This window comes from Haliotis rufescens, unplaced genomic scaffold (assembly GCF_023055435.1).
Source record: "Haliotis rufescens isolate VD_foot unplaced genomic scaffold, xgHalRufe1.0.p SCAF_83, whole genome shotgun sequence".
Lineage (NCBI taxonomy): Eukaryota > Metazoa > Mollusca > Gastropoda > Lepetellida > Haliotidae > Haliotis > Haliotis rufescens.
Window position 1 is genome coordinate 158,917 of NW_025964376.1, and position 16,048 is coordinate 174,964.

The following is a 16,048-nucleotide window of genomic DNA, read 5'->3' on the forward strand; positions in this document are numbered from 1 at the left end:
ATGGATGATATTTTGTCCAGTGATAGTTAACCTTCAAAGTGGATGGGAATAATATTTCCATATTACCAGGGGGCACGGGTGGCCCAGCCGTTTAAGGCGCCGCAATTCGCTATGCAGAGTTGCGTCCCTTGGGCACGCCAGAAACCTATGATTGTGGGTTCGGATCCCGGTTCGCCCCAATTATGTTTCTAGGTTTGTCAGCACCATACCCGTGCTCGTGGGTTTCACCGAAGTGGTAAACGTCTGAGACTTGCATCACTTCGGGTTTCCTCCAACATTAAACTGAAACGCCGTGATATAACTGGAATACTGTTAAAAGCGGCGTTAAACCTAACTCACTCACTCACTCACTCACTCACCCATATTACCATAAAATGCATTCTGTATAACAGTAGGGTGATGTATAATGTTCACGGTATGATATTGTGCAGCTGGATGTAAGAATACAGGTTATCCTAGCTTTCAAAATGTGGGAGGAAATGAGTTATGTTTTAGACTAAAGAGAGTTCTTATGATTATGGAAATGTTTTGTCGCTTTCATTTCTTGTATTAAATTACTAGCCAAATGACAGGAAAACAATTGGGCCAATATCAATTTTTATCATCCCAAACTGGCTCACACTGTAGATATCGCTGCAATGAAATTACATCACACTGCTTTGCAGACCATTGTGACGTCACTGGTTACCATGACGTCACAATCAAATGACATCACTAATGGCTCTGCTACTGAAGCTGTTTGCAGTACTTTTTACACTGAAGACAATGCTAATTACTGTCTACAAATTGAAAAAGTTGAAAGAATGATGTTGGATGATAAATAAAATCTCACCCTCGTGTCTTTTGATATCAAATATATCGACACTCGTTGATAAGAGTGGCAAAAATCCTCGGCAAGCCTCGGAATTTTTCCACTTTTATCAACTCGTGTTGATATATTTGATATCAAAAGACACGAGGGTGAGATTCTCTATATGTCAAACAAATTTAGTCAAAATCAAAAGTAATAAATAGCTTATGTCAGTAATAACTGAAACTGGCTGCGGAGCTCCAATCAGATACAGTGTCACTTATAGAACCTAGATTTCTGTATAATGCACACATAGGGTGTGCATTTCTTATATTTGAATATCATTTGACTAACAACTGAGTTTGAGTTTGTTCGTTGTCGGCGGTGATGCTTGAGGTATCACAAATGTGCCCTTCACCTCTCGCAATTGTTTGTTTGTGTGTTATGTTTCACCCAGCAATATTCCAGCGGTCTGTAGATAATCGAGTCTAGACCAAGATTATTGCACTTATATAGCGACGTGCATGCACGTGTGTGTGTGTGTGTGTGTGTGTGTGTGTGTGTGTGTGTGTGTGTGTGTGTGTGTGTGTGTGTGTGTGTGTGTGTGTGTGTGTGTGTGTGTGTGTGTGTCGGTTTGTACTAGTCAGGACTGATGCCGATTTATAGTGCTAGCTCACTGAGATACCATGCCGCAGTTTAACATGAATACCTCACTCAGACACAGTATACTGACTCCGGGCCGACCAGTCCTTGTTTTAGCCCCTTAATGCCGAGCGCCAGACAGGGTAACAACAAGTACCATCTTTTAACGTCTTTTGGTAGGACGCGGCCGGGGATCAAATCCCGCTCTACCACTAGACCACGGAGGCGGTCTACTTCCAATAAGTAACATACGAAATGAATAAGCCGAACATACCTTAATCCGTGTTGGTTAGCTTGTTTTGGTAATCCACTTCGTAAAAGCCAAACCCTTGTTTGACAAAGCAGGCTTCCTTGATGTAAGAAGGGAAACACTGAATCGAGTTGAAAGGAATCGTTTCCCCCTTGGTCTGAGTCCCGGCGCTTGATGTAAAAATCGTACAGTGAAAGTGTGGCATGCAGTCTGTCTTCAATGATGCATAGAGGAGGTTTGTCGCAAAACCAGTTTCATTTTGTTTATTTATAGGAAAAGTATTGTAGGAAATCTAGGGCATGTCCTCGTGTGGTGTGGAAATGTAGCGCAATGTGAATGATGTTTAAGGACTTCAGGTCAGCATGTCTTACAGACCTCTTATAATCGTCCTGTTTATTGTTATTTATCATTCCGCCATAGTTTACACCAGAGATAACTCAACAACCAGTGGCCAGAATCTCTCAAAAACAAAGCAGCAGCATCTGCGCTAATGTGAAGCAGATACCGCAAAAAATCCCAAGATCATATGCTAAATGACTGTGGCCTCGTGGTTTAAGGCACTCTATTCGCTGTGCAGAGTTTCGTCCCTCGAAATCCTGGGTCGCCCCAAATTTGTTCTAGGTGTGTCAGTGTAGCCGGGGTAGTGGTAATGATCCGGCTCGAGCCGTTGGGAAACACAGACACAGGCAGATGATGATAATGTGTTTATTACAAGGGGGTGGCTGCTGTTGAAGAACTATCTGAAGAAAAGAAAATGTCCTTCCTCCTCAACAGCAGCACATGAAGTCATATATTTGCAAGTTCACAGGTATTATTTATCTTAAATATATAAGTACAAAAGCCATTTTATAACTATGATAAAACTAACTTTAAAGTTAAATTACTGTTATAAGTTCACTATAGGACACTTGAAAAGCACATGAGCCAAACTGGACCATGTGGTTAATTATTTTACAAGCAAGTTTTATGATATCAATATTCCATTCAATTAATTTAATATTACTTTAAATGATATTATATATATTATGTAATTTAATTTTAGCACCCTAATATAGATATTAATTTCTGACAGAAGCAGATGAAAACAGATTGAAATGTGGCCATTCCATACCTGAAGAAAAGAAAATGTCCTTCCTCCTCAACAGCAGCACATGAAGTGAGGAGGAAGTCAGGTATGGAAGGAAGCTACCTGTAGAGGACCAGGGTGGCCAATTAGAAGACAGATTGCATTAAGCATCAAAGGAAGTGCTTAATGCAAGATATAAATAGACCGAGGGAAACCCTACAGGTGTGAAAAATGTCTAAAGATAGACAGAATGTTGAAGGGGAAGATCTGGTGAGAGATTCCCAGAGACTGAAAAATAAGGGTGTTGAGATGTTTAAAGAGTTATATACTGATATTCAACTGTAGACAAGACAAACATTGAACATATAGATGATTATGATGATGTTGTATGAATAATGATATAACTAGGAAGAATATGATAAAGGTACCCTGCTACATGCACCCCTCTTTTGGGAAATGGTGCCCTCACCATACACAGCTGAAAACAGACGACCAGCCAAGGAAAGGAGCAGGATAATAAAAGGTTGCAGAAAAATGAACCTGAGAAAGCAATAAAATGTGCTCGAACATATATACAATGGACTAAATAGAGAACTATACCCAAACCGTGTTCTGTTTCACCACCCATTGACCGTCAGTCATCCACTGGCGTGACCTGCCAGGTCTTGTAACCACTGGTGGGGTGACCGAAAATAAATCTGGACCAACAGAAGTGGAAGGACTGGAAGGCACTGGGGAAGTCGAAATTCCTCCAGGCACCTCAAGTGATGGCGACATCAGAGATGGCGTCGTCGAAGAGGGAACACCAGATAATTGAGCTGGTGGTGTCCTTGGAAACGAAGGAGTTTCAACCGGCTGACCGAATGGAGAACCCCCAGGCACTGGAGATAAAGGAATATCCACATTCAAGTCGATTGTAGAAATCTACAAAGTGGTGTTAGAGGTATCACCAGGTACAGCAGATTCTCCTAGAGAAGGCGGACGGCTCTGAGGTTTAGGAATGGGACGGCCATCCGAACCAATGGGAAGGAGTAAATTGCGGTGAAGTACACGATGCTCCCTGGTGCCTTCCTTGCGGACTTTAAACACGGGAACATTAGAATTCGGCTGTGATTCCACCACATGGAAATCTTCCTCCCATCGGTCGGCAAGCTTCTGTTTCCCACGAATGTTGACATTGCATCACCTACCTTAACAGTAGCACCACGGGCCTTCAGATTATAAGTCTTCCTCTGTTTGGCCCGGGCCTTGTCGGTGTTTTGAGAAGCGAGCTCATACGCAGTTGTCATCTTGCGCTTCAAATCAGCAACAAACTGCGTATAAGATGGCGATGAAGTGTTGGCGAGAGACGTGCCAAAGGCAACATCAACAGGCAGTCTAGGATGTCTGCCGAACATGAGAAAATAGGGCGTAAACCCAGAAGACTTGTGCAAGGTACAGTTATAGGCATGGACCTTCCAACGTGCCTTTTCCTGATCCTGCAGAGCCCCGAGCATCCCAAGAAGTGTCCGGTTAAACCGTTCACATAACCCGTTCCCCATGGGGTGATAGGGAGTTGTCCTTGTTTTCTGTATTCCAAGTATGCTGCACATTTGTTTGATAACGTCACTTTCGAAATTCCGTCCCTGATCTGAATTTAACCTTTCAGGGAGACCATAGTGTACGATAAAGTGCTCAAACAAGGCCTTCGCTGTTCTTCGCGCTGTTTGGTTACGAGTTGGATTCGCAACAGCATACTTGGTGAAGTGGTCAGTAATGACCAGAACATTTTCGTAACCACCAGATGAAGGTTCCAGACTGAGATAGTCAACACATACCATTTCCATTGGTTGAGTGGTCTGAATGTTGACCAATGGTGCACGCTCATTCTGATTAGGGGCTTTCTGAAGAATGCACCTCTGGCAGCTACAAATGTGGTTCTCGACATCCCCCATCATTCCTGGCCAATAAAACCTTGTCCGTAGGAGAGCCACAGTCCTGTCCCTACCCAGATGCCCCATACCGTTATGAAGATGAGTAATGACGAATTCTCGTTGCTGCTGTGGGACAATGAGTTGAAAGTAGGGATAATCACCTTCTATAGTCTTCTGTTTCCTATAAAGGAGATTGTTAGTGATGGAGAGAGCATCCCGCTGTCTGAGGATTGAAGCTGTGTCACGATCAAATGACCTAAGAGATTCCTTTGAAGGGCGCTGATCTTTACGGAGAAGGTCCACAATCGTGCAGATTGAGGGGTCCGCCTGCTGACAAGAAAGCATATGCTGATCAGTCCCAACATTGGTAGACTCGAAATCATCAACCGCTAAAACACAGTTCAATACCTCATGACAAAGTGAGAGCGTCTGTACAACACTAGACGACTGCTTACTGTTGCAAACCGCAGACACAGACTGGATATCCATGACCTCACGTGGCAACCTGGACAACGTATCAGCATCCTTGTTCCTTACCCCTGGTACATACTCTATAGAAAAGTCGTAAGCAGCAAGGTCAGCGAGCCAACGATGTCCAGTTGCATCCAATTTTGCTGATGTTAAAACGTAAGTGAGGGGGTTGTTGTCGGTCTTAACGGTGAATGGGCTGCCAAATTTGATGGCAACCCAGAATTGGAGCTAATGTCGGAGTCCAATGTTCGCCCCATCACATTGACTCCTAGGAGTTTAAAGCGGGGCACTGTGGGTGATGCCGCCTAACCCCTATCTTCCCGCAATCAAAACAGTGTACCTCAGTTTTCGAGGCTAACTGTGATTGAGAAGCATATGGTGTACGTGGTGTGCTACCTTGTGTAACTACATTTGTAGTGGTAGACTTAGGGGGTAGACTCTGAGCCTGAGTTTGGGCCTTATTGGCTTGATTCTAGGCTGTATTTGAGGGCCTACGAGATTTATACTCGAGGGTGTTAACCCTATCCCCTACAGACCTAAGGTTCTTATCAATCTCCTTTAGGCGGGATAGCACATCATCCAGTTGTCTATTGCTTGTTGTATTGGTAGTCAGTTGGCATGATTGTGCATCCCCAGGGGTGGCTCCTCCTAAACCCTACGGTCAGCAAGCAGCAACTTGTTATAGTCCATACCTGAATCAAAGTGATGGCGCGTCGCTTGCTTCAGGTCATCACGCGTGAGACCCATCCAAAACCGGCTTCAAAGCAAGCTAGGCGCAGCATTGTGTGGTAAAGTGCCAGATGCCTCTATCTTGGAGATCAAATCCCGGAGGCGGCAACTCCACGCAGCGACAGACTCATTCTTTTCCTGGCGGGCAGTGTAAAAACGCTCCATAAGCGTCTCGCCAGGCATCACATTGCCAAACACTAAGTCCAACTGCTCAATAGCAGTGTCAAGGGTAACAGTTTCTGAAAGCCCACTAAGTAGGTCAGCAGCTGAACCCTTGGCGGACCTCCACATGGCATTTAGAATTGAAGTGTCCGAGAATGCATTCTCCCTACGACACCCAACATTCTCTAAATGCCATTGCTTATACTTGACCTCACCCTTGGTCCCATCCCCAGAAAATGATGACAACCGTGGCCTGGGAGAATTGATGATGGACATATAAGTAGACTGAAAGGGTGTGACAAGTCTACACTATAGCTATAAAAGGTAGTTGGATTATAGCCTGGATATGGTGTTGGAATAGTGCGACTAGGCCAAGACTCATGCGGTGTGTGTGAAGGTTGTGATAGGTAACTATTCAGGTAAGGTGTAGATGTTGCTGAACAAAGTTGTAAATTGAACCATGAGGCCTAGGCAGTGAAGCTGGTAGGTCCATCATAGGACTAAGGTTCACTGTCATCGGAGAAATCTGAAACAGATTCTCAGAACCTGTGGGCATAGGTGACCTTGATGGTGGCGTATGACTAAGCAAATGAGGTACCGGCCTAGGGGAGTGAGCAGGTAATGCCACCCTAGGACTGGTATATATTGTAGGTGGAATAGTATAAGTATTGGACAACCCAAGACCTGGTGCACCAGTACCAGTAACACGATATGCCGTATTGGGATGCTGCAGCTGATTTGCAACATCATCTGCTAGTCTATTTAGCACACCAGTGCGGACCGAAGGATGCAGATGCTGAAGGCAGCAAAGTACCACATCTACCTCCGGGTCCCCACTTACATTAGATTCAGCCATGGTGATACAAACTAAAGTGCAAGTATGTTTGAAATGAGAGGAATATGAACTATATGACAACTATCAAAACCGAAGTACCTCCTGAAAGGCGACAAGAATCTCACAAGTTAAGATCCAACAAACATCTGAACATCAACAAACTATGAACTCCTCACCAAAGGATACAAAATGGATGCATCTAAAGTTCAACCTCTAGTGCACCAAAAGGTACAAGAACAATGAACTGCAGCTAGCCAAAATAGAAGTAAGGGAACTAAAAGTCGTCACTAAGCCAAACTGGAAAAGCAGAAACAGAAGACCAAAATACTAAGTATCTGACAAAGTTTCCAGAACAAAATGGGAAAAATACAACTCTAGTTTGCTAGGGTAAGTAAGCTGTTGTGGGTTTTAATCATAAAGGAGAGCTGAGATTTTTCCAGTCGCATTTCAAATTATACATATGGACGGAATGTTTAAATTTTCTCACTATCTACTTAAATTTAAATCAACAGTACAGACATATGTGCTTTTATAACAATCCACGTAGTGTATTTCTGCGTAAAAAAGACTAGCGCTGAGTAGTACGTACTTCCTAAAAAGCAATAGTGTTTTCCTAAAAACAACGCTTATATCAATGTTTATTCTGTTTGCGGAGTAGATGTCATCAAAGTCGAAGTCCTCACCCAAGCAATGGTAATACTACCGGATGTCCATTATGTAATTTCTAGTTTTTGGATGACATATTGTTGTCAGTAACCGTAATGTGGAAATAGATAGTTGTTTGGTTTTATATTCAAGTTGGTATTTCCGCTATTAAGCGAGGCCTTCTTATCAACAGTCATTTCTGAGACATAAATGCAAAGTATAATTACCGTATTCAACGTAATAAGCGCCCCGCTCAAATAAACGCTCACGGCGATATTTGCTAATATATTGGCTAGTGAACAATCCCAATTAGCACCCCTTCCGATTGATTTATGTACACAAGACTTATTTATAGTACATACTATTCAAAAGAAGTTAAAGAACACCCGATTCCTTCATATGGCTATGGTTAGTCATTCGAGGAAGCGATAGAGCGAGAAAGCGATAAAGCGAGAAAGAGATAGAGCGAGAAAGCTATAGAGCAAGAAAGCGAGAAAGCAAGAAAGCGATAGAGCGAGAAAGCGATAGAGCGAGAAAGTGATAGAGCGAGAAAGCGATAGAGCGAGAAAGTGATAGAGCGAGAAAGCGATAAAGCGACAAAACGACAGAGCGAGAAAGCGATAGAACGAGAAAGCGATAGAGCGAGAAAGCGATATTTCCCACAATGCCGTATATTAAAACGTTTTTTGCTGATATTTAATATTTAGTGATCATGTAATTCTCACCGCTATTTTGCCTCTTATGATAAGATTTTTGAAACATCTTGTAGTAGATAAATATGTTACAAAATACACACGTATTTTTTTCTCGTTTCACACACACAATTTTGACAAAACTATACATAACATACCACAATGATATACATAACATACCACAATGATAGCTGATTTAATATATGTTATAGATAATCAAAGTAATGCTTTTCATATTGTTATCAACCTTAACTATGTGGCCACACTAATTATGTCTCTCCATATGTGTAGTTTATGTTAAGTACACATATCAACTGTGGTAACACCATAACGATGGGGGCAGTGGGGTAGCCTAGTGGTTAAAGCGTTCGATCGTCAAGCCGAAGACCCAGTTCGATCCCCCACAAGGGTACAATGTGTGAAGCCCATTTCTGGTGTTCCCCGTGATATTACTGGATTATTCTTAAAAGCGACGTGAAACCATTCTCACTCACTCAATCACAACGGTGTTTATCAAATTACTATATGCAAGTACATATATTTGTAGATTTGCACAAGACAAGAAACACAATTCAAGTTAAACATACATCAAATGCCAAAAAGAACATTTACGTCTGTACAGTTAACAACCTTATGACAAACTGTAACATCATATACTACCGAAAACAAGTTAAAGAACACCCACAATTATAAGATTGTATTTTTGCAAAACAATCAGCCATGACTAATTAACCATAGTCTTCTTAACTTCTTTTGAAAAATATATATGTAGATTTTAACCTGATTTATTTAGAACGTATCGCCATAATCTGCCACGCGCTTTCGGTGTGATGGTCACATACAACTGGATAGGGCCATAAATAAATCAATTACATTTTACGCAAAAATCGGTGGATTGTTTTAAAATCACCTACGTCTGTACAGTTAAATTATGTTTTAAGTAAATAGTGAGAAAAGTTCAACATTACCTCCCAATTGCAGCAGATATCACATGCGGCCCCTGTACTGGTCAAGAGGGGATATTGCTTAACCGCGAGAAAGCAATAAAGCGATAGAGCGATAGAGCGATAAAGCGATAAAGCGATAGAGCGATAGAGCGATAAAGCGAGAAAGGGATAGAGCGAGAAAGCGATGTCCCCTCTCGGCCACCAAGCAGATGTGTAGGATAAACTTAGTCAATAACGATCACAACAATCTTACCAAAATGTTTCGAGCAGGAATATATATAGGAAGAACTAAGTATGAAGCAATATACTAAGCTGCTAACTAAAAGTAATCAACAACACAGGTGTAATGAATTTGTTTTGATTGAATGATGAACTAAGATGATGAAATGGTATGAATGAATAGGACGGCACAAGGACAAGACATGATATGGCAAATGTTAGTAGAGCAGATAAGGAAATTCCCCGCAGTGAAAAATATTTCGGACAGGAAAGAAGAGTGAGAAATTTAAAGTAAGAAATAGGAAATAACTATTTTAGGGTACTTACTTTGCCAAAAGGTATCCATGTGACTTTACAAATTAAATGGCTTACCTTATACCAGTAAACTGCAAATTTATTTACTAAAATTCATTAAATGAGGATGAAAATTATAATATATCACAATTAGCTATCACAGTTAAAGCTGAGTATAAATAGAATTTATCAACATTCTGTAGAGATAAAGGTTGATTTTAAATAAGAATTTAATTAAATGAGAATACTACTCAAAATTTGATAAGGATCACTAGGTGATATGTGTGTAAGTTACCACAAACATAACAAAAGACATGACTCTGACTCAGAAACGTGTTTAATCATGTTATGAATGAAAATGCATGAACGGCATGAACTTGTATCAATATGGAATGTTTGAAATCTGCAAACACCAAAAGGCATTTCATTGAAAAATGTCAACAGCAAACAAGAGAAAGAATAACACAGTTATGAGGGATAGTCTATCATTACACTTAGTCGATGAAGTGTCAATATCGAGTATGACCTCCCCTTGCATCAATGACGGCCTGACAACGTCGAGATATGCTGTCAATAAGCACCCGGATGTTCCCAATGGGAAGGTTGTTCCACTCTTCCACGAGGGCATGTCCGAGCTCTGCCAAAGTCGTGGGTTGTGCTCTACGGCGTGAAAGGGCAACCTGCAGCATGTTCCAGACATGCTCAATCGGGTTCAAGTCCGGCGAGCGCGCTGGCCAATCCATGCGGACAATTGTCTCCTGCTCAAGGTACTGCTCAACCACCCTGGCGCGATGAGGACGGGCGTTATCATCCATCAGGATGAACTCAGGGCCAACAGCACCAGCGTAGGGTCTGACGTTCACATCGAGGATCTCATCCCGGTACCTCACCCCGGTACCTCACCCCCGTCATTGTTCCTCTCTCCAGGACATGAAGATCTGTCCTTCCATCTCTGTTGATTCCACCCCAGACCATAATGGAACCACCACCATAACGGTCATGTTCACTGATGTTGGCATCATGGAAACGTTCATGTTGTCGTCGCCACACCCGCTGCCTCCTGTCTGTAAAGTCCAAACAATACCTGGACTCATCGGTGAACAGAACTGGAACCCAATCGTTCCGTGTCCAAGTGACATGATCTTCAGCCCATTCCAATCGCTCCCGCCGGTGTCGAACAGTCAGGGGGATTCGGACACATGCCCTTCTCGAGTAGAGACCTGCATTGTGAAGACGATTCCGTATCGTCTGAGTGGACACATTCACCCCCGAGGCGTTCAGGAGGTCGTTACGTAGGCTGGTTGCTGTCCAGAAGGGATGACGTCGTGCCTGAAGATGCCACAAAATGATCTTGGCGTTGGGTTGTCGACCTCTGACGACCACCCCCATGTCGGTGTGCTGCTGTACCAAAATTTTGCTGTCGGGACCAGGCCCTGCTAACAACGCTCTGGCTGACGTTTAGTGCATTGGCAACGTCACGTTGTGAATAGCCAGCATCAAGCATTCCAATACATCTGCCCAGTTGTTCTGTCGTCAGGCGACGCCTTACACGTTGATGGGGCATTGCGTAGATAAACGTAGTGTAAACACTCAATTGAGTTTAAAGTTTCAGAATGAATCAGACACCGTTGCCTGATTGGAAATCGTGCAATGGTAGCAAAAGCATGAACTGTGATGTGAAACGCATTTCCCATGGCATGAAATGCACGTGCAAGTGTGTTGGAGACGTTTTTGATTTCACTTGAACACAATATTGCCAGTTATGCAGTTATTTTGTTTTTTTATTAAGAACAATATCTACGATCCTTATCAAATTTTGAGTAGTATATCAAGCATACATGTATATACAATGGAACATCAGTCAACTAATGACATTCTGATAAAATTTGGTTCAGAATGTAGACAAAGTTCATGGTCACGATTCACTGATCAAAAGTTCATTTGTGAACAAAACGACAAATACATGTATATCAGTTAAAATAAAAGTCACACTTCCAGGAATCGGAGGAAGCATCTCAATATAATCTAATTTGTGAAAGCCAGTATGAAACAAATTTGTTTGAGTGGGAGGTTAGGCACCCTACCACAGTTTAGTGGATTTGCCTCCCTTACACCAGTGTGTTGGTAATCGTAAACCGATCACGTGACGCACGTGACTGCATCAAGCTTTTTTCGGCGTACACCAGCAAGCAGCCAAACGCGAATTTCATAGGTAACATATTATTTATCGTTTTAGTGTAATTTCTTGTCCGTACGTTGGTGAGAAGAACGATGTCAGGTCGGAGATCGAGGAAGCTTTATCAACTGACAATGTTGGTTCCTTCATCCCCCAACCAATTAGGTATAAAATACACAATGGGGAAAATGTAGATCTGGCTACCCTGATTAAGGGATTGGATAAGGAGCAAAGTATGGACAGCACTATGAGAGTAAACTCAATGGGTCAATTGGAAATGTCGCGCCAGTCGAAGGACATACAGTCAGTTGAAGAGTGGACAACAGCCTTTATCATATTTGTCAGCATATACCTGGAGAAATTCCCCGAAAGCCACCAGCAAATGCTTAAATATTTGCCCACAATTAGATTGGCCGCCAGTAGGGGCCAGGGTTGGCAAAATTATGATAAACAGTTTAGGTTGCCCATAAGTAGATCCACAGACAAGGCATGGGGTACAATCAACGCGGAATTGTGGATGTTATACATGAATGTCACTCCTCAACCTACGAACCGCAGTTTCACCACTTTCAAGCAGCCTTCACAATCTCCCAACTCCAATCACCTTAAAAGTTGGTTTTTGCTGGGATTTCAATGACCCTGGAAAATTTTGTCGCAGACAACATTGCCGTTTTCCTCATGTTTGCTATCAGTGTGGTGGGAGCCACCCATTCCCAAATGGATTAAACCAATCAGTTACAGGAAATCAACCAACCCCAGAGGTTAATACATTTCAGGTTCGCAACAGAAACCTCCAAAAACGTGCAAGCATTGGGCCACACACCTATCAAAGTAGATAAGCTATTAGCATACCTGGAGTCCTACCCATTGTTAAGTGATGCCGGTGTTCTTCGTTGCGGTTTCACCGAAGGATTTCATTTACATTACACAGGGCCCAGAGAGGCCAGTTTAGTTGGTAATAACCTAAATTCAGCTCAAGATCCCAATATGGAACAAATAATACTTGGGAAACTTTCCAATGAAGTACAATTAGGCCGAATGGCCGGTCCATATCATAACCCACCTTTACCAAACCTGAGGATCTCTCCTATTGTAATTGTTCCAAAGAAAGAAGTAGACGGGTACCGCATCATCCACCACTTATCGTATCCAGATGGTATGTCAGTAAATGATTTCATCAGGCCCAGCCTTTGTTCTGTAACCTATTCATCCATTGACGATGCAATTTTGATGATTCAGCAGCTTGGTCCTGGGGCATACTTGGCAAAGGCCGACATCAAAAGTGTTTTCAGGTTATGCATGGTGCATCCTCATGATTTTCACTTACTAGGAATAAAATTCTTACATAAATATTATGTCGACAAAGCATTACCATTTGGGTGCAGTATAAACTGCTCAATATTTGAAAACTTTTCCACTTTCATCCAGTGGATAGTTCAAACAAAGTTAAATTCTCAAGGTGAGTTGATGCATTACTTGGACGACTACCTGTGCGGAGGATCTGGAAGAGATAAGTCTGAATGTCAGTTAGTCCTGTCAACATTATTAGCAACTTTCGACGAACTCAGAATCCCTATAGCCAGTCACAAAACAGTAACACCAACAACATTAATCAGCTTCCTTGGATTTCAGCTAGACACAGTAAGAATGGAGTTAACCATACCAGCAGACAAAATACAGGATGCTAAGGATAAACTCAGGTTTGTCATGTCAAAATCCAAAGCAACCAAACAGCAAGTAGAGAGTCTCATTGGTTCACTAAATTACATAGGTAGGGCCATTCCCATCGGCAGGGCCTTCCTACGGAGATCCATTGATTCAATTTGTGGTATTAAGAAGCCCCATCATAAAGTTAGGGTAACAAGGAATATGAAAGATGATTTTCAGATTTGGCTTTCATTCCTGGACAATCATAATGGAACGTCATTATTACTGGATCAATGCTAGATTACCAATGAAGCATTACACCTCTACACAGACAGTGCATCAGGAGAGTCATGTGGGTTTGGAGCGTACTTTCATGGACGCTGGACCAACGGTTCATGGCCAGGACATTGGAGGACTTTAGGCCTAACACGAAACATCACGCTGCTGGAATTCTTCCCAGTCTATGTTGCGGTTAACATTTGGGCTGATGCCCTCAGGGGCAAAAAGTTAATAATAAATAGTGATAACCAAGCAGTAGTGTCCATACTGAACAAGCAGTCAACTAAATGTAAGAATACTATGCAGTTTGTGAGGCAGTTTGTACTTCATTGTCTCAACATAAATTCATTAGTCAAAGGTCAGTATATTCCTGGTTTTAAAAACAGCATTGCAGATTCCTTATCTCGTTTTGATCTCCAGAAGTTTCGTCAGCTGAAACCAGAAGCCAGAACCAAACCGACACCAGTGCCCAAAAATCTGTGGCTTATCTAAAATCCGAGGCTTTTGCCTTAATTAAAGCATCAGTGTCGAGCAATACTCAACACACCTATGCAGCTGCATTGAGGTCATTTGACAAATTTCGTCACAATCATAAAATACCTCTGATTTGGCCTGTGCCGGTAGATGATATTTTATGTTACATAGCCAGTATGTCTAGGAAGGCCTTTGCAAGCTCAACTATAGCTCAACATCTCTCAGCTCTTGGCAGACATCACAAAATTAATAGCTGGTCTGACCCTACTGAAAACCTTTTAGTTCGCAAATGCATGCAGGGATACAGAAATTCAGCAGCTCTGGTTTCGACACCTGATGCAAGACACCCAATCACAATTGACATGTTGAAGAGACTTCCTAGTGCCCTCCAGGCTATTTGTATGTCAGGTTATGAAGCTTGTTTATTTGCTGCCATGTTCAACTTGGCATTTTTTGCATTCCTATGGATTGGTGAGATAGCGTTTGTGACCAAGATGAATCAGGACAGAACACTTAAATTGGCAGACGTCGGTATCATTGCACAGGCAGTGCACGTTAAGATTTGCTTTTCGAAGAATGATCAACATGGCAAAGGCACAACTCTGATAATCCCAGGTAAGTCTAATCCTACAATTCGCCCAGTCAGGTCATTAAGTGTATATCTGTCTTTACGCTCAGCCCAACCAGGCCAGTTCTTCATCCATTTGAATGGTAAAGCCGTCACCAGATATCAGTTCTCTGCAGTACTCCGGAATGCCTTACAGTTCCTCAACTTTCACACACAAAACTACAACACACGCTCATTCAGGATTGGAGCTGCTACATATGCAGCAACACAGGGAATACCACATGAGCTACTTTGCATATGGGGTAGGTGGAAATCTGCTGCATACGCTAAGTACATTCGCATCAACATGTTGTAACAACTCATTTTTGACAGAAATATGGCCATTAAGGTCATTAAGTGCATATCTGTCTTTACGCTCAGCCCAACCAGGCCAGTTCTTCATCCATTTGAATGGTAAAGCCGTCACCAGATATCAGTTCTCTGCATTACTCCGGAATGCCTTACAGTTCCTCAACTTTCACACACAAAACTACAACACACACTCATTCAGGATTGGAGCTGCTACATATGCAGCAACACAGGGAATACCACATGAGCTACTTTGCACATGGGGCAGGTGGAAATCTGCTGCATACGCTAAGTACATTCGCATCAACATGTTGTAACAACTCATTTTTGACAGAAATATGGCTTGTCGGCTCCAGCCTTATCTACTGGGCTCACCGGAGAGCAGTTGCAAGGCCAGTGGGATTGGACCTGGGTCTGCAGAAGTATGGACTCAGCTTAACATGGTATGGGAGTAGGGGAATGAAGTGGAAATCATTGTTGCCATTTCTTCAGCAAAAACTGAGGCAAGGTCCTCCACCAGCATGGCTCCTCCTTCATTTGGGAGGTAACGACCTTGGGGACGTGCCAACAACAGTACTGTTACAAACGGTGAGTCGGGATCTTACAAAAATTCATCACATGATGCCTCCTTCACACAAGTCATATGGTCAGATGTTCTGCAGAGGGTCACATGGGGGGGGGGGGGGGGGGGGTATACCAGACAGCAGAGTAATGGAGCGCAAGAGGAAGAGATTTAATAGATTTGGTAGGAAAGGTGTACTAGACCTTGGAGGTCGCGTTCTCGGGCACAATGTAATTAACATAGCAGACAGGGCTTTGTTCAGACAGGATGGTGTCCACCTGTCGGACATTGGCAATTACATTTTCATAAACTCATTGCAAGGGGGTCTTGAGTTATTTG

At 42.6% G+C, this 16,048-nt stretch overlaps 2 protein-coding genes and 1 pseudogene across 2 annotated transcripts in view; 2 read left to right on the forward strand and 1 right to left on the reverse strand.

Moving 5' to 3' along the window:
* The window catches only part of LOC124129052 (sodium- and chloride-dependent glycine transporter 1-like), a 54,238-nt gene extending 52,320 nt beyond the window's left edge, over window positions 1-1,918 (reverse strand). The window contains exon 1 of the mRNA XM_048390121.1: window positions 1,707-1,918. The gene's annotated coding sequence lies outside the window, so the exon portion shown is untranslated. The remainder of the gene's footprint in view (window positions 1-1,706) is intronic.
* An 8,634-nt stretch (window positions 1,919-10,552) lies between these two features.
* Window positions 10,553-13,320, forward strand: LOC125377254 (annotated as a pseudogene).
* On the forward strand, window positions 12,870-15,480 carry LOC125377251. Its single transcript, XM_048390117.1, has 2 exons — window positions 12,870-12,987; window positions 14,178-15,480. Exons 1-2 carry the CDS (start codon window positions 12,870-12,872, stop codon window positions 15,152-15,154), a joined length of 1,095 nt encoding a protein of 364 aa, XP_048246074.1. The 3' UTR covers window positions 15,155-15,480.
* The last annotated feature ends 568 nt before the right edge of the window (window positions 15,481-16,048 follow it).